We start from the raw sequence: 23,708 nt of genomic DNA on the forward strand, positions 1-23,708 counted from the left end.
AGTGGGGGAGTGAGTCTTGTGGGGTCCAATTGGTGTACCAAGCTTGCGTGTGTAGTTGGTGTTGCCTGCCCTGTATATGGGGCGTGTTTCTGGGCAGTCAGGGAGGGGGGGTGGCTCTAACAATCAAATCTCCCTGGCGATCCTAGAGTTTTAAAGCTGCTGCAATAGTCTAATCCTTCAGTTCAGTCCTGCCACAGTTTGTCTCTGCCACTGACCCACAAGTCCTTGGTATTGGCGTATGGCTCCTGAGACTTGCAAGTGGGCCCCTCTTCCAGGCCGTGCACCCCGGGTCCTCTGTTGAGGGATGACTGTGCTTTGTCACAGGTGAGTGCCGTCCCCCCAGGGCAGTTCTGGGCTGCTGGGCTGTGTAGAGAGGCTCCCAGTCTGCTGAAATGATGGCTGAATGAGGCTTTGTTAATTCACACTGCTCTACCTTCCCAACTCTGGGACAATCAGCTGAGGTTGCAGGGAAGGCTAATGTCCACGCCCAGTTTTGTGGTGTGTGCCTGTTATTTGAAGCACTTCCGTCACACTGGGTTGTCTGGGGCAGCTCTGGGCTATGGGGCTGGCGATGGGCAGGAGTGTTTCCTGTCCACCAGGATGGTGGCTGTGAGCGGACACCCCCCTTTTCTTGGGAAGTTGTGGTGTTTAGTGAATTTTCTCAGCCACTGGATTATTGCGTTTTGTCTCAGAGCTCTCCTAGTTCTGCTCTTGACTTGACCTGCCCAAATAGCAAGTTTTTGAAGCTTTCTGTATTGGGCTTCTTAGAGTAATTGTTTTAGAAAAAGAAAAAAGGATTAAAACAAAACAAAACAAAACAAAACAAAACAACAACAAAAAAAAAGGGGCCCTCCTCAGAGATCTAATGGGTTATTGAAATGCTAAGAGACAAAGCAACCAGGGCCATTAAGGAAAGGTCCACAGGGCAGAGAGATCAGCTTTTCTTTGGGATTTGCATATGCGTCTCAGAGCCCTTCCCCTTTCTATGTTCACCAGAACTCCAAAAATCCTCCGCTTTTATTTTGGAGTTTTTCGTGTTGTTTTTTTTCTATGCCTGTCTCCTCTCTGCTGGGCTGGCTGCTTTCAGATTCTCTGGTGTCTGGTCTCATTCTATCTATGGTTGGAGTTTGAATCAGTAGAATGAGTTTCCGATAAGGGCTGCCATTGCAGTTCTCCCTTCTCCTTCCTGGAGCTGACAGCCCCTCCTCCCCTGGGACTGAGCCTGGCAGGGAGGGGCGCGGGTCCCCTGGCCGCAAAAACTTACAGATTTCGCTGATCTCAGCAGTTCCACGTTTTCATGAGTGTTGTATGAAGTATGCCCAAAGTCAGATTGCTCTGTGGTGTCCAGTCCACGCAGTTCCTGGCTTTCTACCTACTTTCCTGGAGGAGTAACTAAAACATACAGCTCACCAGTCTGCCATCTTGCCCCGCCTCCCCTAATTGCCTTTATAAGCCAATGTAACTTACTAACCATTTGAGAGTCTTACTTCAGTTTGAACTCTCCCTGTTCTAATAGTTTCTCTTTCAATAAATCCACATTATTGATTACTGATTATTATTGTTGACCCAGTTTTACTTAACAGTTTCTGGTGTAAGAAGTGGGAGATGGAGATCATCAACTGTCCCCGTGGGCTGGAGAGTGACCAAGTGTTGGTATGCATAGGACCCTTTGCATCTGCTGCTCTCTCACTTCCTGCAGGATGCAAGGAGTAAGTTTCTCCCATATCTAAGTTCTTTGCATTGAGCTCCTCAAGTTTATTGTTAGACTTGATCTTGGTCTGGTTCAGATGTCTCCTTGGTGAGTACCTTGTTATGTTTGTACGGGGAAGGTACGGAGGTTCCAGTATAACTTAAGACAGTCACTTTACTGTTTGCGGGACCCCTTCATAATTTTTGTTTTTGGAACCTTTGACTGAACATGGGTTCTTCTCAGTCTAAATCTTTCTTCTCTGGCAGATGCCTGGCAACGTACATGTTTTCTCAAATGGGCCCAGTTCATGTTTGTTTTTAGATAAGTGGGTAAACCTCATCAAGGATGACTTGAGCTTGCAGTGGCCACTTTGGGGAACAACTGAGCTAACTAGAATAGTATATTTATGAGGTGTTCTTAAAAATATGGGTTCCTGGACTCCACAAGGGAGAGGGGAGTGCGGGACACTGATTACGTGCTTTGACTTGGCGGGCCTGGGCCAGGGGATCGGCCACCCCTGGGGAGGGTAGTGGGTACGGGTGAACAGCGCCCTTCACAGCCCCCCGGGCCTGGGAAAGTGAGGCCGGAGGCAGGCCCCATTTCCTCACCCAAAATACCACTGTTAGGGGAGGCTTGCCGGAGGGAACCGCCTTTTCCCCACCCCCTTATCTTGCCCGGACACTCCCCGTTGCCAGTGCAACTCCCATTACCACCAGTGCGCATACATTGTTGCCAGACACCGTTGCCAGAGCAACTCCTGCCCCTTTTCAAACAACCTCCGTGCCCTCTTAGAACCAATCCTAACCTCCGCACCCTCTCAGAACCAATCCTAGCCTTTATCCCCTCAGCATTGGCTTGTAACAACCCCCGCCCTCTAAGCCAGCCTATATAACCTGTGCTCACCCCTAATAAACGCTCTTGGTTTCTTCACCCTCAAAGAACCGTGTCCTGCCTGTTCCTTCTCGCCGCCCTCCACACCTTGCACGCCTCCGCCGGGGACCGGGCCCAGTCCCCCGCCTCGCCCTCGCCTCCGGGAAAGAGCCCCCGCCGCCGGTACCCTCCGAGCAACGCCGAGAGCCGAGGGTTCAGCAACCGGCCGCCCCCCCCCCCCAGACAATTCAACTGCGACCGCAACTGGCGCCCAACGTGGGGCCCCTGCACTTGGAAGTCCTCTCCACGTAGCGGTCCAGTGAAGCCACTCGCTCGCCCGGACGCCTCTCCAGCTCTCCTTCTCCTCGCCTGCAAGGTAAGGGCCGCCTCTCCTTCGCCGCTCCCGGAGCCGCCTCTCCCTCGCCGCTCCACGTCAGGAGCCGCCTCTCCCTCGCTGCTCCGCGTCAGGGGCCGCCTCTCCCTCGCCGCTCCGCGTCAGGGGCCGCCTCTCCCTCGCCGCTCCGGAGCCGCTCCTCCCTTCCCCACTACCCATTCTTCCGTCTGCCTCTCGTCCTTTTCTTCTATGACCCCCATTCCTCCTAACGCTCTCCCTCTTCCCCTCCATTACTTTGCTGTAGTCCTTTGTGTTTCTTTCTTTGTTTGGCGCCGTGTACCTCTTTGCAACTGCCCCCCCAGACTGCTCCAAAATGGCGAACTTCCTCCTTCTTCTTCTACTGAGGGGAGGAAGTGCTCTAGTGATGACGTCAGCCCTAAGCCAGACCGGAAACCGCATGCGCTTTACCCCGCCCTTTCACAGGGCGGAGCTAGTCCGCCATCTTATGCCTTAGGCCCCTCCCTTTCACAGGGCGGAGCTAGTCCGCCATCTTATGCCTTAGGCCCCTCCCTTTCACAGGGCGGAGCTAGTCCGCCATCTTATGCCTTAAGCCCCGCCCTTTCGCAGGGCGGAGTTAGTCCGCCATCTTATGCCTTAGACCCCGCCCTTTCACAGGGCGGAGCTAGTCCGCCATCTTGTGCCTTGGACCCCGCCCTTTCCCAGGGCGGGGCTGGTCCGCCATCTTGTGTCTTGGCCACGCCTACCGCGCCGCCCTCTTGCGACGCTTGGGGCCTCCCACTTCCACCTCCCCCTTCGACAAGCTCCCCCTCGGAGCCGCTACCGGCAGCTGCCGCCGCTCCTCCCACCCTGCCGACTAACAACCCCTGGCTGCCTTCTACACCTCACGGCAACCCTTGGGGCAACGTTCCCCCTACCCCCACTCCCGCGCCAAGCCCTCTGCAAGCGCGTCCTCCTTTCTCTCGTGCTTTTCCCTGCTTTCCTCTTAACCTTCTCCCCACCCCACAGAAACCGTACGACTGGTATCCCATTGACTTAGATACTATCAAGCAGCTTCGCAGGGCCGTCAAGGAGGACGGATTAGGTAGCCCATATGCTTCCCAAATACTGCAGGATCTCGCCATGAACTATTGCCTCCCCCAAGACTGGGCCTCGCTTGCCCGTTCAATTTTTAACCCCGGTCAGTTTGTTGACTGGCGTGCTCACTTCCAGGCAGAAGCAGCTAAGCAAAGTGAGCAAGACGCAGCCATTGGAGTCTATCATCCCCCCGAAGCCTATTTGGGCACTGGAGCGTTTCTAAATGCGTCTGCTTATATTAATGCCCCTGCTGCCTTCTGGACTGTACTCAGAGGCATCGCCTTACGCGCGTTTGCCAACTGCTCTGCCCGTCGACCTGACAACTTTACCAGGCTCCTCCAGGAGCCAAACGAACCTTTCGCCACTTTCGTTTCCAGGGTTGAAGAAGCCTGTGCTAGAAAAGTTACCAACCCCCAAGCCCAGCTAGCTCTCACCCGGGAACTTATTCTAGAAGGGGCTAACCCCCCCTGTAAGCAAGCCATTCTCCCCTTGCGGGAAAAAACACTTAATGATTGGGTTCTCGCCTGCAGCGCCTTTGACCCAGCTGCCGCGTCCTTAGCCCAGGCTGTCTCCGGCGCTGTCACTGCCGCCTTAGCCGCCACCCCAGGTTGCTTTAAGTGCGGGCAGAGCGGTCATTTTGCCCGGGAGTGCCCCAATGCGGAGGTCAAACGCCCGCCTTACATGCAGCGCAATGGGCGCCCTCCTCCCACTCCCTGCCCACGCTGCCAGCGTGGCTATCACTGGGCGCGCGATTGCAAGGGCAAGCTCAGAGATCTTAGCCAGGATAGCTTAAAAAATCTCTACTATCCAGGGTGCCTTGACGGCAATCAGCGCCAGGGCACTGAGCACGCTTTAAACTCCAAGCGGGGCAAGCCTCAGCCCCGCCCCTAAGAGGCAGCGTGCCGGCCGGTTCTAATAAAATTAATCATTTCACCGGCAGTAAAACGCTTCTCTGGACAGTCCCTATCACTCCAGAAAAGCCTATTCGTAAGTTAAGAATAGAGGGGCAATGGTACACGGGCACGCTCGATTCAGGGGCAGAAGTCTCTTGCATGCCCGCTCAGTATGCCACCATGTGCATGGTTCTCGATGGTCCCTCGGTAGTGGGAGCCACCGGTACCTCTACTTCTCTTCAGGCCATGAGACCCATTAAGTGGGAAGATGAAGAGGGCCACTCAGGCACCTTCCGCCCGTTATTTCTGCACACCATAGACCAAATTTTATGGGGCCGTGATATCCTTGCCGCTTTTGGGGCAGTGCTTACCGCGCAGCCCCCCCAATAATGTGCGCCACTGCTCGTTTAACACCTCCAACGCCTGTTCCTCTGCAGTGGGATACCGAGGAACCTATATGGGTGGAGCAGTGGCCCCTTCCCACGCATAAATTAGTAGCACTATGTTGCTAAGTGTCCCTGAGCTGCCTGTTGTCTCAACAGGTTTAGCACTAAAGGGGGCAATCTTATAGCACTCATCCTTCCTACGCCCGGCACACCCATGGGCTGCCTGTGGCAGGAAGGCCCTCTGCTTTGGATGCACCCTGCTAAGAGCCGGCTTAGGAAAATTTGCCCCGCAGTGCGGCTCTGGCTTCAGATCTAGTCACTCTAGCTGTTCATGTATTTGGAGAGCCGCCGGAAAAAATTATCTGGCCCCTGGACGCAGGCCAAACCCGCCTACTTATCCGTGATAACCCGGACATGCAAATCCTCTTAGAAGGATTTCCGGGAGGAATTCAGCTGCCATTATCCTAGCCATCGACTGTTACAGGGGCTCGCCAAGCTTCCCTTCCGCAGCCCCTTCCATCCTTTCCCCTCCTCTGCACCCATCCCGGGTGCCACTACCGTCTTCACTGACGCCTCCAAAACCCGTTTCGCCTTCCTCTCTTATTCCCAGGACCACCCGGAACCCCGCCTATTCAGTTATGTCAACCTTCATTCAGTCCAAGTGGGGGAAATTCTGGCAGTGTCATACGCGCTGAACGCCCACTGCAACCACCCAGTAAACATTTTCACTGACAGCCTCTACACTTATCAGGTCTGCCGAGTCCTCGCATTTTCCACCTTTTTTCCCGGGAGACTCGGCCATTGATAAAGCACTTTCTGACCTCAGAAGCATCCTGGAGCATCGACAGGATCCTTGGTTCATTAGCCACATTCGTAGTCACTCAGGCCTTCCGGGGCCCCTGGCTAATGGCAATAGTATAGTAGACCAAGCGGTCTCAGCTCAGAATACCCAAGCTATGCTAACCCACACGGCAGCCCCTCCGGGGGATGCTGTTAACCAGGCCAAGTTATTGCATTCCAGGTTTCACTTTTCGGCTACGTCGTTACATCATTTATGTGGCCTCCCCCTAGACACCTGTAAACATCTTGTCCGCAATTGTGCAACTTGTGCGCCCTTTGCGCCGCTTGGCCCCCTGCAACCTCAGGGAGTCAACCCACGAGGCCTAAAACCCAATTCTAGATGGCAAATGGATGTAACTCACGTTCCGTCCTTTAGACGCCTCAAATATGTGCATGTAATAATTAACACCTTCTCGGCCATGTGTTATGCAGTCCCCCTTGCCGGGGAAACAGCCAAACACTGTATCAAGGCCCTAAGGCAAGGAATTCTCTTCATGGGAGTCCCCTGGGACCTAAAAACGGACAATGGGCCTGCCTATCGCAGTGCCTCCTTTGCGGCCTTTCTTCAGTTATATAACATCACCCATCATTTCGGCATCCCCTATAATCCTCAGGGGCAAGCCGTTGTGGAAGCAGTCCATCGCCGCTTAAAAACACAAATTAAAAAAGAAAGGGCAATGCTCCCCCAGGCAACTCCAGGGGACCTTATCATAGCAGCCCTTATTCACCTTAATCTACTCACATTCAATAAGGATGGGCTTTCGCCCCTACATAAACATTGGGGGCCCTCGTATAGGCCCACCCAGGCCCCGATGGTCTACTGGAAGGACCCAGAGTATAATGCCTGGAAGGGTCCCTCCCCACTCCTCGCCCAGGGGCGCGGGTTTGCTTGTGTTTTCCCAGATGATGCAGCACAACCAATCTGAATCCCAGGAAGGGCAATCCGGCCCGCCACCAGCAACCATGCGTCTAACGAGACGAGAACGCCGTCGTCTCCGCAACCTGGTGTACCAGATGACAACAGTACACCTGAGCCTGGACCCCAGTCCGAGTGAACCCCCTTTTTCCACAGCCCTCCAGCCGCACCTCAGCTGCAAACAATGCATCGCCAACCCCACCACCCCGACCTCCTCTACCCCCCTCTCGCTACTCCTCTCGCTACTCCTCTCCCCTCCTCGGCCTTATCCAAGTGGCCTTCACCTCAGTGAATTCCTCCAACCCCAATCTTACCTCCTCTTGTTGGCTTTGCCTCTCCACCTCCTTCCCCCTGTATGAGCCAGTTGCCTCCAACCTCTCCTTTTCAGAAAACACAGAGGACAGCCCCTCGAAATGCAATTGGAATACCTCTGCCGTCCCCCTGACCTTTCATTCAGTCTCCTTTACAGGAAAGTGCATCCACCCTCGCTCAAGTAACTCTCCCAACCTCACAGCTTGTGCCAACTACTCATCTCCCAGCAGCTCTGCCAAGTTTCTTATTCCCCACAACTCCTCCCAATGGCTCTGCTCCTCTACAGGACTTACCCCCTGCCTTAATGTGCAAACCCTCAATACCACTAATGAAACTTGCCTCCTAATTGTCCTTATCCCTAGGGTCTTATACCACAGCGAGGAAGACTTCTTCCTCCGCCTGGAAACAACTGCAGCTTCTGCCCCACTGCAAAAGCGAGAGCCCATCACCGTCCTCACGATTGCCTCCCTCCTAGGTCTTGCAGGCGCTGGCACCGGAATCGCTGCATTAGCCAGTCAAGACTCCGCCCTAACTCACCTCCGAGCGGCGGTTGACGAGGACATTCGTCACCTACAGAACGCTATTTCCCATCTTAAAAATTCTGTCAATTCCCTCTCTGAGGTAGTGCTCCAAAACCGCCGGGGTCTCGACCTTCTCCTCCTCAAAGAAGGAGGCCTCTGCGCCGCCCTAGGAGAAGAGTGCTGTGTATATGCCAATTCCACAGGTCTCGCCGAGGACAGCCTAAAAAAGGTCCGAGAGGGACTAGAACAACGTAGAAGAGACCGTGAAGCCACCAGCTATTGGTCCCACATCTTTACCCCCCTCCTCCCTTACCTCCTCCCTCTTCTCGGCCCCCCTACTAATGATCATTCTAGCTCTCACTTTAGGACCCTGCATTATCCGCAGAATCGTCCAACTTGTAAGAAAACAAACAGATGCTATTTTTTCCTCGTTCGTGCAAATCCAGTACCAGCGACTCGCCACCTCTGACGCTCCCTACTCCAAGATGACAACCAACCCTCCGCAACCTCACCGCCACCGGTCAACCCGCCGACCGCGAGGCCCTTCTCAATCGCCTGAACCTCGTACCAACCTCGAGCTCCAGTTAAACCTTCCACCTTCGCCCATCCCGCTAGCAGCGAGGCCCTTGTCGAGCGCCCGGGCGCCACACCAACGCTGAGCTCCAGCCTTGCTGAGCCACCGTCAACCCTTTTTCCCCTCCCCAACCTTCCCCTTCCCTCATCCTTTAGCGGACCTCTCCGGTAAGCTTCTTCCTTTAATTAGAAAAAAAGGGGGAAATGCGGGACACTGATTACGTGCTTCGACTTGGCGGGCCTGGGCCAGGGGATCGGCCACCCCTGGGGAGGGTAGTGGGTATGGGTGAACAGCGCCCTTCACAGCCCCCCGGGCCTGGGAAAGTGAGGCCGGAGGCAGGCCCCATTTCCTCACCCAAAATACCACTGTTAGGGGAGGCTTGCCAGAGGGAACCGCCTTTTCCCCACCCCCTTATCTTGCCCGGACACTCCCCGTTGCCAGTGCAACTCCCATTACCACCAGTGCGCATACATTGTTGCCAGACACCGTTGCCAGAGCAACTCCCGCCCCTTTTCAAACAACCTCCGTGCCCTCTTAGAACCAATCCTAACCTCCGCACCCTCTCAGAACCAATCCTAGCCTTTATCCCCTCAGCATTGGCTTGTAACAACCCCCGCCCTCTATGCCAGCCTATATAACCTGTGCTCACCCCTAATAAACGCTCTTGGTTTCTTCACCCTCAAAGAACCGTGTCCTGCCTGTTCCTTCTCGCCGCCCTCCACACCTTGCACGCCTCCGCCGGGGACCGGGCCCAGTCCCCCGCCTCGCCCTCGCCTCCGGGAAAGAGCCCCCGCCGCCGGTACCCTCCGAGCAACGCCGAGAGCCGAGGGTTCAGCAACCGGCCGCCCCCCCCCCAGACAATTCAACTGCGACCGCAGGGGAGCATTTTTTATTGGTATTCATAATCTTCTAAAAGACAAAATGATTCTAAAATAGCCTCTTTAAAAGATTCTTTAAAGCATGCAAAGGAAGAGTTTTAAAAAACCTGTCACTAGTCCTACTGCTCCCTCTTTTGGCCCTTCAGATCCCTTTTACCCTCTTTCACTTTCTAACTGACCCATCAGAACCTGTAAGTAAGTTGCTCCCTAAAATGAAACCATCTACTAAACCTGGTATACCAACCACCAAGAAATTTAAATCCTGGACCAGGGCTGAACTTCATACTATTATAAAGGATTTCCTGGACCCCAAGAAAGATCAGACTAAATTTACAGAAGAATTCAAAATCCTGATTGGGGCACATGACCCAGGACTCCCAGACTTATATCAACCATAATGTTAATGATAATGAGTCCATCCGAAGCTAAAAAATGGATGAAACTCAGTAAAGAGAACAATCTTGATGAGGATTTAAAGGACCCTGTCCAGCAAGCTGCTAAGAATAGAACCGAGCTCGAGATTGTAAAGTCTTTCCCATAAAAATAGTTTGGACAAATTCTGCAAACAAAAAAGGGATGAATCAGTGGAGACTGTCTGGAAAGTTTAAAAAATATCTTTTCGACAACATTCAGGACTCAAAATAAATGGAAATACAGGAACAGTGCTTTCTAGTTATTTTGTGAAAGGCCTAAAACCCAAACTAAATGATCTATTTAAAAAGCATAATTAGAATGGGAAATTGCCCCGATCTCAGAACTCCAACACCTGGATGAACATTTTGAAAGAACATCAGAGTATAAACATGCTCACCATGCTAGAAAGCTGATGGCTCTAAAGCTTGAACAATTACAGACATCAAATGACAAAACCCATCCTAAACAATCCAGTATTTGATAAAAATACTTGTCATTATTGTAGACAACAATGGCACTGGGAAAAGGACTGCCCTCCATTAAAGCAAGACACAGTTCCAGCATGCCTGCTGATGGCACCATGAGGAGAGAATTGACAGGTTGCTCCCTTTGCTTCCAATGACATCACAGGGAGAAACCACCCTGTTGGTTAATGGAAAACCTTGTTCTTTCCTAATTGACATGAGAGCCACCATGGCAACAATAAATCCATCACCTCTTTCTCAAAGTAATGAAATAGTATCAGTGGTAGTTTAACCAAACAAATCTACAAGTTTCCATTTCCCAAACCTCTTAACACAACTGTACCACCAAACGATGAACATTCCTTTCTGCTTTGTAAGACATCCCCAGCAAGTCTTTTGGAAAGAGATCTACTCACAATATGGAATTGTAAATTAGATTTCACATCAGAGGGAATAATGTTAGAAATTCCAGATCACCCAGTGCCTAAATACATGGCACAAGCCCAATTAGGCCCTCTTCCTAAAAAAACCTTTAGCTAATTTGGACTCCTCTGATCAACTACTTTTAGGAGTACTGAAATCTTTGAACAATTTTAAATGCCACTGTTGTGGAACACATCAAAAGTGCTGATCCCATAAAAATGCAAACTGACCCTTCAAAACTTTTACCTAAATTGTCCCAATACCCTGTTAAGCCAGAAGTAACAGATGGGCTAACTCCTTTAGTTGAAGAATTAATAAACAAGTCTCATTACTCCTTGCATTAAGCCCTTACAACATCCCATACTCCTTGCGAAAAAGCCTAATGAACGATTTCATTCCCCAACATCCTGTAGTTGCTAAACCTGGTACATTACAAAGCTGAGATTCTAACAAATACCAGATGGTATACAGTTATTGGTCTTTGTTCTGCCTTTTTCAGCATACCTGTCCACTCAGATAGTCAATATCTGTTTGTCTTCACTTGGAAGGTCCAACAGTATACCTGGACAATCATGCCTCAAGGGTTTGCTGAGGTCTCTTCTTATTTCTTGCCAACGCTTCAACAAGATTTAAAAGATTTAGAATTCCCTAGCAGGTCTACAGTTGCTTTGCTAAGATTCAAAAGTCGCTTGTCAGTGGGATTCCTTATATTTACTTACCCAACTTCCATTAAAAGCATCTAGAGAAAAATAATAATTTGTTAAACAAAAGATCCTTTATTTAGGTGATGCATTAACCCCTGAGGGTTACCATTATCCTTAACCACCTCAAAACAATCCAGAGTTTTTCCTGACCTTCGAGGATTTTGGGGACTTTCAAGCTATTGCCATCTGTGGGTCCCAAATTTCTCTCAATTATCTGCTCCTCTCTACAAATGAACTAAAAACTCAGCCCCTGGGGAAAATGACACAAGTTGGCCTTTATCCAATTAAAAGAAGCCTTAATGCAACCCCCAATCATAGGGTTACTGAACTACAATCTACTCTTTTTACTGTGCATGAAAATCAGAATCAAGCATTGGGAGTTCTCTCTCAAAAACATGGAAGACAACAGAGACCCATAACTTACTGCAGTCGTCAACTCGATCAGTAGCCGCAGCATTCTCGGCTTGTGTCAGGTAGTAGCTGCTGCTACCAAATAGGCTGAGGCATCAGCTGAAGTACCACATTAGAAGTAACACATGCTATCCATCGGGTGTTTAATTTCAGGGAAAACTCAGCATATGTCAGCTATCAGACTGACTTCTTATGAAATATTACTGTTTTTCCCTTCAAATATCCACATCCATCCCTGTAATGTTTTAAAACCTGGAACACTGTTGGGTGCTCTTAACTGAAGAAGGAGAAACCCATGATTGTGAAATGGTGGTTTCTCAATTTTTTTCTCATGGCTACATCTACAAGAAACCCCTTTGACTAACCCAGACTTAATATTTTTTTTTTTTTGTAAATGGATCTTAAGACAGAAACAGGAAAATATCAGACAGGTTATGCAATATCCACTAATGAGGAATTAATCAAAAGCCAATTAACTCCTGACTTCACCTAAGCTCAACAAGGCAAGTTAAAGATTTAACTAGAGCCTGTCATCTAAAGAAAGGGAAAACTTTCAGTATTTATACTGATAATAGGTATGCATTTGGAGTAGTTGATGATTTTGCAATATTATGGAAACATGAGGTTTCCTGACCTTGTCAGGAACCCCAATAAAAAATGGTAAACAAGTAGCTGAACTTTTAAAAACAATGTTATTACCTAAAAAATAGCCATAAAAAATTAAGAGGTTCATACATGCAAAACTGAGCCAGCATATAAGGTAAATACATTAGCTGATCATCATATGAAGTAAGAAGCGCAATAAATTAAGCCAAAGCAAAACTTCATATTATGAAAACATCCCTCATAAGATTAATTAGAAAAAATTGGCAGAAAGCAAAACCACTGCAGAATAATTTGCGAAGTATCAATTGTCAGCTTCTGAATTTGAAAAAGATGATTGGTAACAAAGGGATACGTAATAAATACTAACAATGGATTTTGGGAAGGCCTGTTTGGCCTCCTAGTTACCCCAGAATTCTTAAAGAACCTCTATTCAGAAGTTTCCACAAACTAAACCACCATGGAGTCCAAAAAATGAAAGAAGTTATGAACAAATGTTGGTGGGGAAATTTTGACAAGGTTGCCAGAAAAGTTTATAATACATGCTGTATCTGCCTCACTCTTAACCCAGGAAAAACTATTAAAGTAGTACCTGGAATGTTAGGTCCCCACATGAGGCCATTTGGATACTGGCAGGGGGACTTTATTCAACTATCCAGAACCATGAGATATAACTATATATTGGTAATGGTTTGTGTATTCTTTGGATGGGTTGAAGCATTCCCCTGCTGGAAGGCAGATGCAAATACAGTAGCTAAGCAACTGACAGAAAGTATATTTCTCACTTGGGGAGTTCCCTTTGAGCTCTCTAGTGATTGTGGTACTCAAATAATTAGAGAACTTTTACTGTCAAATAATTGGAGAACTTTGCCAAGTCATCCCCATTCATCAACATTTACATTGCCCTTACTCTCCTCAGTCCTCCAGAAAGGCTGAAAGAATAAACGCTATACCAAAATTAAAACTGGCAAAATTATCAGAGATTCTAGACTTACCTTGGCATACAGTCCTGCCACTGGCATTACTAGCTATACGATCTACACCTTCTTGCAAACACCATTTGACCCCATATGAAATTGTCACCTGATGTCCTAAGCTCCTGGGTGGCAGATTTCCATGAGCAACACAAACATAGACAAACAGGACATTCTCCAATATTATAAGGAATTGATGGAATATTCTCAAGATTATATTCAATAGGTCCAAGAGGCTTTTAGAGATCCTCCACCACTACCAAACAACTTGCCCAACAATCTACAAGCTGTGTTAAGGAACACACTAACTGCAAAGAGTGATGTATACTATGTATTAGCGATGAACAATAGGTCTAGAAGGAAATGTGAGGGTTGATAGGCTCACCTCTTTTCCCCCACCTAAACAACCTCTACTGTTTTTGAAGATGGCCCCAATACTTTTAATACTCTTTTCTCATGCTGCAGAATGAATGACAGTATTACAGCTAGTAGCATCTTCTGTAATTGTCTAGTCCTCTTCTTTCAATTCTTCAGAGCAAAAGCCATAACTAAGAAGAAAATGTTTGCTTCTTGTCAAGAAAGCAAAAATGCATAGGCTATTGATTGTCTCTACCAAAATCAACCCTGGAAAAACTATTAGAAAACAAGACTCCAGGAAACAAATAAAAAATGTATAAGAAAACCCCAGAGAGATGGAAGGCTTTTTTGAACAGCTATATATGTAGGGTGGAGGCTACAACTGGGGCAACAGTAGCTAGTGGTACCTGTGAGAAGATAGTAGAAAAAAAGCAGTTTAAGTTCTGTTCCTGCTTCTCTCCTGAAGTGCCTTGGGAAAAGCGCTGCCTGTCTACTCTCAGCAGAAAACAACTGAACTCTAGACACCAAATCAAAACAACAAAATCCCAAGAAAACACATAAACAAATAAAACCACTGAGCAAGGGCTTTCTCCAATATGCTGAGAGCTGTTAATGCCCACAGAGGAAATATGGGCTCACAAGTCAAAATAACTAGACACCTGAGGAGTACAACAACCTGTACCCACCCCTACCCCTCAAAACCACAAACTGGATGGTAGATATATTGTAAGCAAATGTATTAGAGAAGACAGTTCAAAATTTAAAACTTAAAACAATTATGGTAACACTGATAATACTTAAGGAGATAAGGGAAGTCATTAGCTAACTAGAATAAGAAATACGGAAAAAATCAAGTAGAAATACTATAGATAATTTGAGATAAAACCACAGCAGACAGAGAATATTATTAGAATGGCTATAGATAAGGATTGAACTAGTGAGTTAAAAGACCAAAATGAGATACTCTTCCAGAAGGAAGCGGGGAAGGATAAAGAAACAGAAAATTTTTAAAAGTTAAGAGTGGATAGAAGTACCAATGGAGAGGATTAAATATTTGAAGAAATAGTGGGGATAAATTTCTCAGAATTAAAAAAGGGATGAAAAACCTCAAATTAAAAGATCCCAAAGTTTTAGTAGAGAATATAGGTGAACAGCTTTCTGACTTTAGAGAAGAATTTCTTAAATAAGACACAAAAAATTAACCATCAAAGAAAAGATTGATAAATGTGACTATGTCAAAATTAATTACTTATGGTTATTTAAAGAAATCTTAAATATACTGAAAAGACAAATTACAAACTGGTAAGATTATATCTGAATCACATACAGCTGACAAAGGATTAATAGCAAGAATAATGTGTTCTCAAAAAATCAATGAGAAAAAGACAAACCATCCTGTTAAAAAATGGGCAACAGGAAAAAAAAAAATAAATAAATAATAAAATTTAAAAAAAAATGTGCAACAGACATAAACCGGCATTTCACACAAGAGGAAACACATATGGCTAATAAACATATGAAAAGATGCTTATCCTCCTTCATAATCAAGGAAACGAAAATCAAGACCACAATTGAGATATCACTTCATGCCCACTGGATGGGAAAATAATCAAGAAATCTATAATTCCAGGTATTAGAGGTGCAGATCTACAGGGTCTCATAAATTGCTGGTACAATTACTTTGGAAAACAATGTATTATCTTGTAAAGCTGAGTATTTGTTCATATTACCCAGCAATTCCACTCCTAGGTATATACCCACGCAAGAGAAATTCTTGCTTCAGGTACCCAGATATATGTACAAGAATGTTTGTAGAAGCACTGTTTGGAATTGAAAAGACTGGAAATAACCTAAATGCCTATTGATAAATTGAGCTATATTCACACTGAAATTTTATTCAGCAGAATTATAGCTACAAGAAACAACATAGATGAATTCTAGTAACATAACAGTGAGTGGGGAAAAAAACAGTTCCAGAATATAATGCATGGTACGATACCATTTTACAAAGACAACCAACAAAAATAAATTAATACACTAGTCAGGTATTCATACATATATATATAAAACAAACAAGAATGGCAAGGGAACAGTAAACACAAAATTTATGATGGTAGTTACTTCTGAAGGGAGGTAGGAGAATGGAATAGGAAGGAGCATAGGTAGATGTAAGTCATGGTACTGCTTTATTTAGTTCTTAGGCTGGGTGATGAGTTCATGAAACAATGACAACAATGTATCATAAACCAAGGATTATGATTAATTCAGTTCTTTGCACCCGGTCACTCCCCCCACCCCCTAAAACACAGAGAAGTTACTCAGAAACCTCTTACTTTTAGTCAAAAGAGCAAGTTTTGGGAGTCAATATGAATAGTTCTATTGTTTGAACTTACTTCCACAAAATTTCCTGCATACACTTCTTCTAAAGTAACTTCTAGATCTACAATAATATCACTTCCTCTTGGAATATTTCTGTCTTGCTGACGAGGGGCTCCTCCAAACATGAAACCAAAATCTCCAAAGAAGCTGTAGATAAGTGTAAAATCATCAGGAAAAGAAATCAGAGTTCATGTCTTGTGGTTATTGAGTTTCCTTTACACTGATAAAATATTGTACCCTACCAAACTCATTGTGCAAAACTGAAAGACATATTTAATACACTGGAGGCATACATCATATACACTTTTTAATTTATACAATATCAACTATCCTGCAACTATGTTGTTTCCATCACACAAAAAAATTACTTTTTAATACAATATGGCACTAAATGCTGATTAATTCGACATCGGGTTCAACCAATGAAATAATGATGTGTTTCGGTATTGAGGAAAATATGGATATGATGGATTTATTGAGAAGCTAACCATGGTGAAAGAAGCTACAGCTCTGCATAAAAATCTTGGGTACATAATTAAATAGGCTAAAAATTAGTCAGTCTTAGTAATATTCTAGTCCTGAAAGAAAAGAAACTTCTGGCCTCTATAAAACTGACATTAATTTCTATAAATAACAAAGCCTCACTTTGAGATTAATATAAACAGTAACCTTCAACTGTGTAGGCATTCTAATTTTAATATTAATTTTTGGTGTTAAGAAGCCTCACACATTAACATAGTGAAGATGACAACTATATAACTCCTCTATCACCAACCCTGGTAAATAGATTTCCCCAAAACATAAATAAAAGCTCAGTTTTTCATAATCATCCTGTTCTTGTTCAAAGAGATGAAAGAGAAGCAGGTCTGGGTTTGGGAGTTGGAATTTCTTTCTCTCTCTGCTCACAAGAATGGTTTTGCTCATTAAACAGTTTGCAGATTCTGCAACAGCAAGGATGAACTAGCTTTCATATATATCCCTCCCCCCAAATTGTCAGAGTTGATTTGACTGATATGGGCGGTTAGACAGACAACCCTTTCGGTATCATTTGCCTTTCTTGAAGCTTTGTGAAAATAAAGGACTATCTTCCCACAAGAGAAGAAAATGATTGTGCCCTGCACCAAAAGCTTCTGAGCAAGCGAGTGAAGAAAATTCTTCAATAATCACTAACTGATCCACTCATAGACACTAAAACTTTGCAGATGGGTCAATTACTTACTGTGAAAAAATGTCTCCATGAGAGCTCTGATGACCATCTTTTAATCCCTCTTCACCATAAGCATCATATTGTTTCCGTTTCTCACTATCCGACAGAACCTGGGGATAAAAACCAGTGGAGGGAAAAAGATCATGAATTGGTAAAATTCAATTAAGATACATTCATGTTTATGTTTTTCTTCTCTGATACCGTGTCTGCGATTTTTGTGGAATGTAGTTTTCATTTTGTATGGTACTAAGGCATGTTTTTTTTAGAAAGTTATTTTCTCTAACAGACTGTAAATTTTTTTTATATATTGTCCATTTTATAACTTCCACAATGCTCAATTCATGTTTTCAACCTAAATTTATTAGAACTCATCTAGTCACTTAAAAATTGTATCTGAGATTAGCAATGTGGCTGTGAAGGTGAAGGAGGTAAAAGGAAAAGGTGTAATAGGATCCTTCAAGCTTACTTTCTATGTGGTTTGACTTCAGTGCCTATGTTCTTAATCACCATGCTAGATTACCTCTCTAAACTATAAACTAGGATATGATTATGTGGGATCATCATTAGTGATAGAAATAGAGTAGAACAGCCTTAAAAATAGCTCTGCCTTACATGCTGGGGAAACACAGGCACACACAGTAGGAGATTGGTAAGTTAGGGAACTTAGATCACAGGCATTCCAGAAAGGTTTGAAATGCTATATATTCATTCTCCTTTTTTTCATCTTTTGTGTATGTAGAAATCCATTTGTGAAAGAATGTCCTCTGGTTTTTATGTTTAAGTTAGTAACTTCCTGAGTTTGAATTGCAGAGAGGGTAAAAACTGCTTTACAAAGGTTGCTCAAGTCCAATTTCACAGTGTGAAAAGAATTTTTGAAGTTTAATGGTTTTAGAAAATTGTACACAGCATCAAAACTATGTTTTCTCATTGAGTCCACTCTATATATAATACTAAAGAATGTAAAAACAAAATAAACTCCCATATTCTTCAAAATTTGCTCTCTATATGTTGGGAAAAAAAAAAAAAAAAGCTTCCCTTCAGAGCAATCTGAAGTATAAGCACACATGTACCTTTGAAAATTAGCTTTACAACCTTCCCTTGATATTCATATACTTCTCCTTAAAAGACTAAAGGAGAAAGTTATTTCAAACTCATACTCATAGTAGCCCAGGAAAGAAAAATTGGAGATAAATAGGGCTTGCTGACTCAGCAAAAGAAAAGGAAGACCTGATTGGCATATTCAAACACATTAGGCTCAGGGTCTGAAACATATGTAAGGAGCCATGGCAAAAATGTATTAACATTTAATATTTAGAGGATAAATAGAAATTAAGTGTACAAGAGAGTCAGCATTCTTCTTTTTTTTTTTAAGTTGACACATGTTTTTTATAGGTCTGATACATTACTGATGAAGTAAATAATAAATAGAAGTGGTAAGTGGATGATCCACTGGTTGGTAATTGAAAGGTGATGGCATTTTTATAGGTAGTGTTCCAAATCTTGGTCTGATTCCTTATCCTCCAAAGTTCAGCCCCAGTCTCAGCCCTCCCAAGATACTTTTCCCATCTGCTTCATCTGTCCACCCACTAATCATTCATTCAACAAATATTTATTGAGCACTGGCTCAATACTGGGCATTCTTAAAGGCAAGACTAAATGGATTTGTCCAGAAATGACCACAGTCCTTGGCTAAAACCTCTATAACCAAAATCAGAAGGTAAGAAAGAAAGGAATGTTTTGGCAATTACCCTTACAAAATAGGTACTTACCTATTACCCTTACAAAATAGAAATGGGCAGAGTTAACTTAAAAAGAAAAAAAACAAAAACAAAACCCAAAACTCTTATTATTAAGTAATCTGTATTTCTAATATTTTCACTTTCAAGTTTACTTTTCTGGACTTGTCTTGGCAAAGAAATGAATCCTGCATGTGTCTATAAAGAACACCATTTCAAAATCCCAAAACAAAGAGTATTTTAAAGTTAGTTTCTCTTTTGGACATCAGAGACTTCTGTAATAACCCACCTAAAACTACTCTTAAAGTCATCTATTCTCATTCACTCCCTCCTTATTTCGATTCTGACTAAGGAATGCAATTTTATTCCATGATCTTGGAAACTATTTTGTTTTTAAACGAAAAAAAAAAGATTCTTAATTTATTGGCCAACTAACCCACACTCTCAACTAATTAAAATTCCAGCAGTAAACCAGCTCAGTAAAGAAGACAAATTTATAGTCACTAAAGATTCTTCACACTGTACTGGGATTTTGATTTGTGAACACCAATTTATCTAAGGCCTGAAGGCAATCAAGCTTGAATGATCCAAAGAAGAAAGAAAACTTGAAGTAGTGACTAGAAACATTCTCAGAGTTCCACAAACTGCAGGCTCATGAACAATCTATGTATAGGCACCTCTGCCTAGGTCATGGTTAAAGAACATAAAAATCCTTAGCAACAGCTTTCCTAGAAAACCATTTGAGTACTGGGTTCCCAGTCACAATGGGACTGTTCATGGGAAATCCAATGCAAAATATGGAATCCAGTATATTATCAACAAGAAACAAAATGTTACATATAATACTAGAGGGCCAACCAACCCTCACAAGTTCATTCACTGGCCTCGGGTTAAGAATTTCTGTCCTATAGGCTCCCTGAAGGTTTGAAGGGAAGAAAGAAGGAGCCCATTAGCTCTAGGTTTCACCTAGGTAAAAATCACTTTTTCAGCCCGGTTGTTTCAAATCCAGGAAGGCTTGGGATCCCTTCCTTATTTTTTTTTTCTACTACTAAAACATTTTTCAGATTTGTTCCTAGCTTCTTTACACTACAGGGACTTAATTTGAATTCAGATGTTTTAGCTCTATGACTTTTATTGATAAACGAATTTTTTTCTGTATCGTTTTGAAAACCAGGAAATATATCCAGCTCTACTGTATTTCATGGTGTCCTAGTGAACATTATATGAGATGATACACATTAAATTGTTTTGACCTCTAGTTTAGGGGTTGCAAATTCAAACTGCAGCATTTTTTGTTTGGTCTGCATAATAAATGTATTTAAAAAAAAAATTTGTCAAAATTTTACAATCAGGAGAATTTACATTAAAACCTGTACTTCAAATTTCTCTTGAAAAATTAGATGATTTGGCAATAAAATGTTTATATTTCCATATAGCAACAACTGGCTGAGATTGAGTTGCCCTTAAAATGGGGCAAGAGGGCTCCAGTTTATCACAGTCTTCATCATTACCTATTTTTCCTCAATATGGAGATATACTATCCACTGTCTTGGTTTATCTTATATTGCCCTGTATGTTGTCTGTTCCCTATGGGCATGTGAGTTTTCAAACCTCAATTAGGTTTTATTTCTATTACTGGTTCTAGTTCCCAACCTGATCCACTGATTGATACATTAATCTACTTATTAATCTATTAATCTCACTTTCCCTCTTTCATTCAGTCTTTTTCAACATTATTCTCTTTAATAAAATAAATACCAATATGAAAAAGGCAGGCAAGGACATCTATTAACATGAATGTGAGACCGACCACAATATAGTATTAAGTCCTACTTTTACTTTTATCTATTGTTTATTTTTAAATAGGAGTGACCTGAAAGAAGGGGGTGCTTCTCTGTGCTATGTGGTCTGTTCTGATTCTGCAGGTGTTAGTCATACTTTATCTTTTTTCCTGACTTACCTCATAAGCAGCACCCAGATCCTGGAATTTCTCTTGGGCTCGTGGATCATCAGGGTTCCGATCTGGATGAAGCTGCAGGGCTAGTTTCCTATAGGCCTTTTTAATATCCTTTATAGAAGCACTTCGAGGCACCCCCAAAATCTTATAGAAATCTCGCCTGGATTGGGGTGAAGAGGATACTTTATTAAAGAGTTGTACATTACATTTAATAAAGTGAAAGTCTTTTTTTTTTCTTTACATTTACATTTGTATCTAAGTAAAGGGTTAGGAAAATGAAGATACACATGTGATAAAAAAAAAAAAAACTAAAAAGAGAACATACCAGAATTTCTAATGAGTCTTATACACAATGAGAAGCTTTCTAAGCAATATTAGCATTATTCAAAAACATTGGAGGCATTCTTTTTTTAGAACTATCCTCAGTCAAGAAAATTATTTTATTTTCTGATTATATGTTATTTTTGGCCAATAATTACATAATCAAATTAACTCTCCTCTTTATTTCCTTATACTGACTCCAAATGACTTTGACCATTTCTAAAAGTCAAATAGCCTCAAAGAATGACTTTCTTTATTCACAAAGATTATGTCATGTAAATGTTCTAATACCACCACTGTCGGAATGTTAAAGATGAAGTAACAGAAGTTGACTTCAGAGACTAAGCCAAAGCCCAGATAACTATGAAGAGAAAATAACACCCCATTTGGATGTAGGAGGTGTGGTGTCTGCTGAAAGAAAAAGAGAAAGAAAATATAAATCTTGCAGTAATTTCTAGTAGTTGTACTAGTTTGCCTAGGTAAAGCCTTAATTACAGATAGCTGCTGAAGCCCAGACGTAGCAGCCTATATGGCTCAGCAGCCAGGAATATGCACATGGCATGAGCTGGGAGATGGGATTCACTAACCTCCTAGCCAAGGACTATGCTGGAAACAAGTTAACTTTAAAGGGGATCTTTGCGAAGGGCCATGGGAAAGTAGTATAAAACTATAATAAACTTTTAGGGGAGGGACACTATCTGGCTCATAGAAGAAACCAGTATTTGTTGAATGAAATGAACAAATAAGAATGTTCACAAAAATCTATTCCTTTGTCAGTCACTCAAGCCACCAGAAGTTATTCTCAAAATGCTTTCTTTCAACAATGCGGATGGAAAGTTGTTCACAATAATGACACTGATGCAGTAGTGATAACATTGGAATAAAGTGCATTGGGGTAGCAAGATCCAGTTCATATAAGACAGAACATTAAAAAAATAATTTCATGTAACAGTTTCAAAAATCATCAACCATGAAGGGTTCCATAAGAACTAATTAGGGGCTTTTACCTCCCCACAAAAATCTGTAAAGTCCTGACATCTTTTATGATAAGAACTAAATAAATGAAAGGGATTGCTTAAATTAATAACAAAAGGGCTAAACATATAAAAACTGAGGCTTGTTTAGAATATGCTTAATATAAAAGTGGTTAATTAACAGTTCAGATAAATGCAGGAAAAGACAGCTGGTATAGTTAAGCATAAACATTACAGATCCCAAGAGACTACTTTACAAATGGCTGAAGCTTTTAAAGTTACAGTTTTAACAATACTAATACTGACATTTTATTTATACATCTTAGGGTACTTGTTTTAAGTGTAAAAAGCGGTAACAAAAACATACTAAGATAAAACAATAAAGCATTACCTTGGAGAAGTAAATTTTGTAGTATTTTAAGATGTTCCACAAGCAAAAATGACAAAATGCACAGAAAAAAACTTTTTTAAGAGAATAACAAGCACTTACAAATTTTAAAACTCTGCTAGGTAGTACCTTCCCCACTTATAGCAGGTATAAATTTTCAGAAGCTAAGATCCTACTGTTTTCCCCACTTTCTAAATTAAGAGCCTGGCATATCCTGTGCTTATCAGGCTTATATAAGATCTTGGATCTTTAAGGCTGGAAGGCTCCTCAAGAATTTATGTTCCCACTCCCTTCATACAAGTAGCACATTATTACCCACGTGTTTACAGATAAGAATTTAGGTGATTCCTTCAAGATCACATGAAAGTAGGGGATTTGGGGGGAGGGGGTGTGTGTGCAGGGGAGTGTAGAATAGCATTCCAGCCTGCTACCTTTTGGTGAACTGTTTTTCCACTCATAATACCATTCAGCTTCTCAAGAAAGCACAATAGAATGAGACAGTAACATGATGACAGCTGAGGCTCAATATCTCAAGAAGCTGGGAAAACAAGGGTTCTGCCTTGCTCCTTCAATTCAATTTCCTCCAGTCCCAGTATGGCTTCCCCACCTGCTCCCCTCACTTCCTCACTAGACCTGACATCATAACACACCCACTTTAATGTCAACTCCCCACTCCCCCTCAGTGGCTCGTCACAGGCTCAGCATTGTCTCTTCTTCTTCAGCTCAGCAGGGCACAGCAACACAGCCTGGCAGTGTCACTCCCTTCATTATAATCAGGCGCCCCTTCTTTTCCCCATGACACCGCTTTCGCCCACAACCATCTTCTTCTCAACGCCCCCCTCCCCCATGCTGTATTTGGCACTGCACCCCATTCTCACTCTCTTGGGAAAATCTAGCTCTACAGGGCCTCTGAACCAAGCCCTTCTAAATCATGTCACCCACGGCTCTCCTCCTTAGCTCACTAGCCAGGACCGCACTACCCATTCCTCCACTCACTCACTGCCTCTCGACCGTACTGCCCCTTTCCATCCCCTTAGCCTGGCAATTCTGCCTCCTCCCTCCACCTCCCCATCCACCCCAGCTAAGG

At 43.6% G+C, this 23,708-nt stretch overlaps 1 protein-coding gene across 1 annotated transcript in view; it reads right to left on the reverse strand.

The window, feature by feature from the left end:
• Nucleotides 1-23,708, reverse strand: part of DNAJB11 (DnaJ heat shock protein family (Hsp40) member B11) — a 37,342-nt gene that overhangs the window by 13,324 nt on the left and 310 nt on the right. The window contains exons 2-4 of the mRNA XM_037838811.1: nucleotides 20,942-21,098; nucleotides 17,258-17,355; nucleotides 16,053-16,185 (exon numbers count right to left, since the gene is read on the reverse strand). Coding sequence (XP_037694739.1) covers nucleotides 16,053-16,185; nucleotides 17,258-17,355; nucleotides 20,942-21,098 — 388 coding nt within the window. The remainder of the gene's footprint in view (nucleotides 1-16,052; nucleotides 16,186-17,257; nucleotides 17,356-20,941; nucleotides 21,099-23,708) is intronic.

The sequence above is a fragment of the Choloepus didactylus genome, chromosome 1, assembly GCF_015220235.1.
Source record: "Choloepus didactylus isolate mChoDid1 chromosome 1, mChoDid1.pri, whole genome shotgun sequence".
NCBI classification, from domain to species: Eukaryota; Metazoa; Chordata; class Mammalia; order Pilosa; family Megalonychidae; genus Choloepus; species Choloepus didactylus.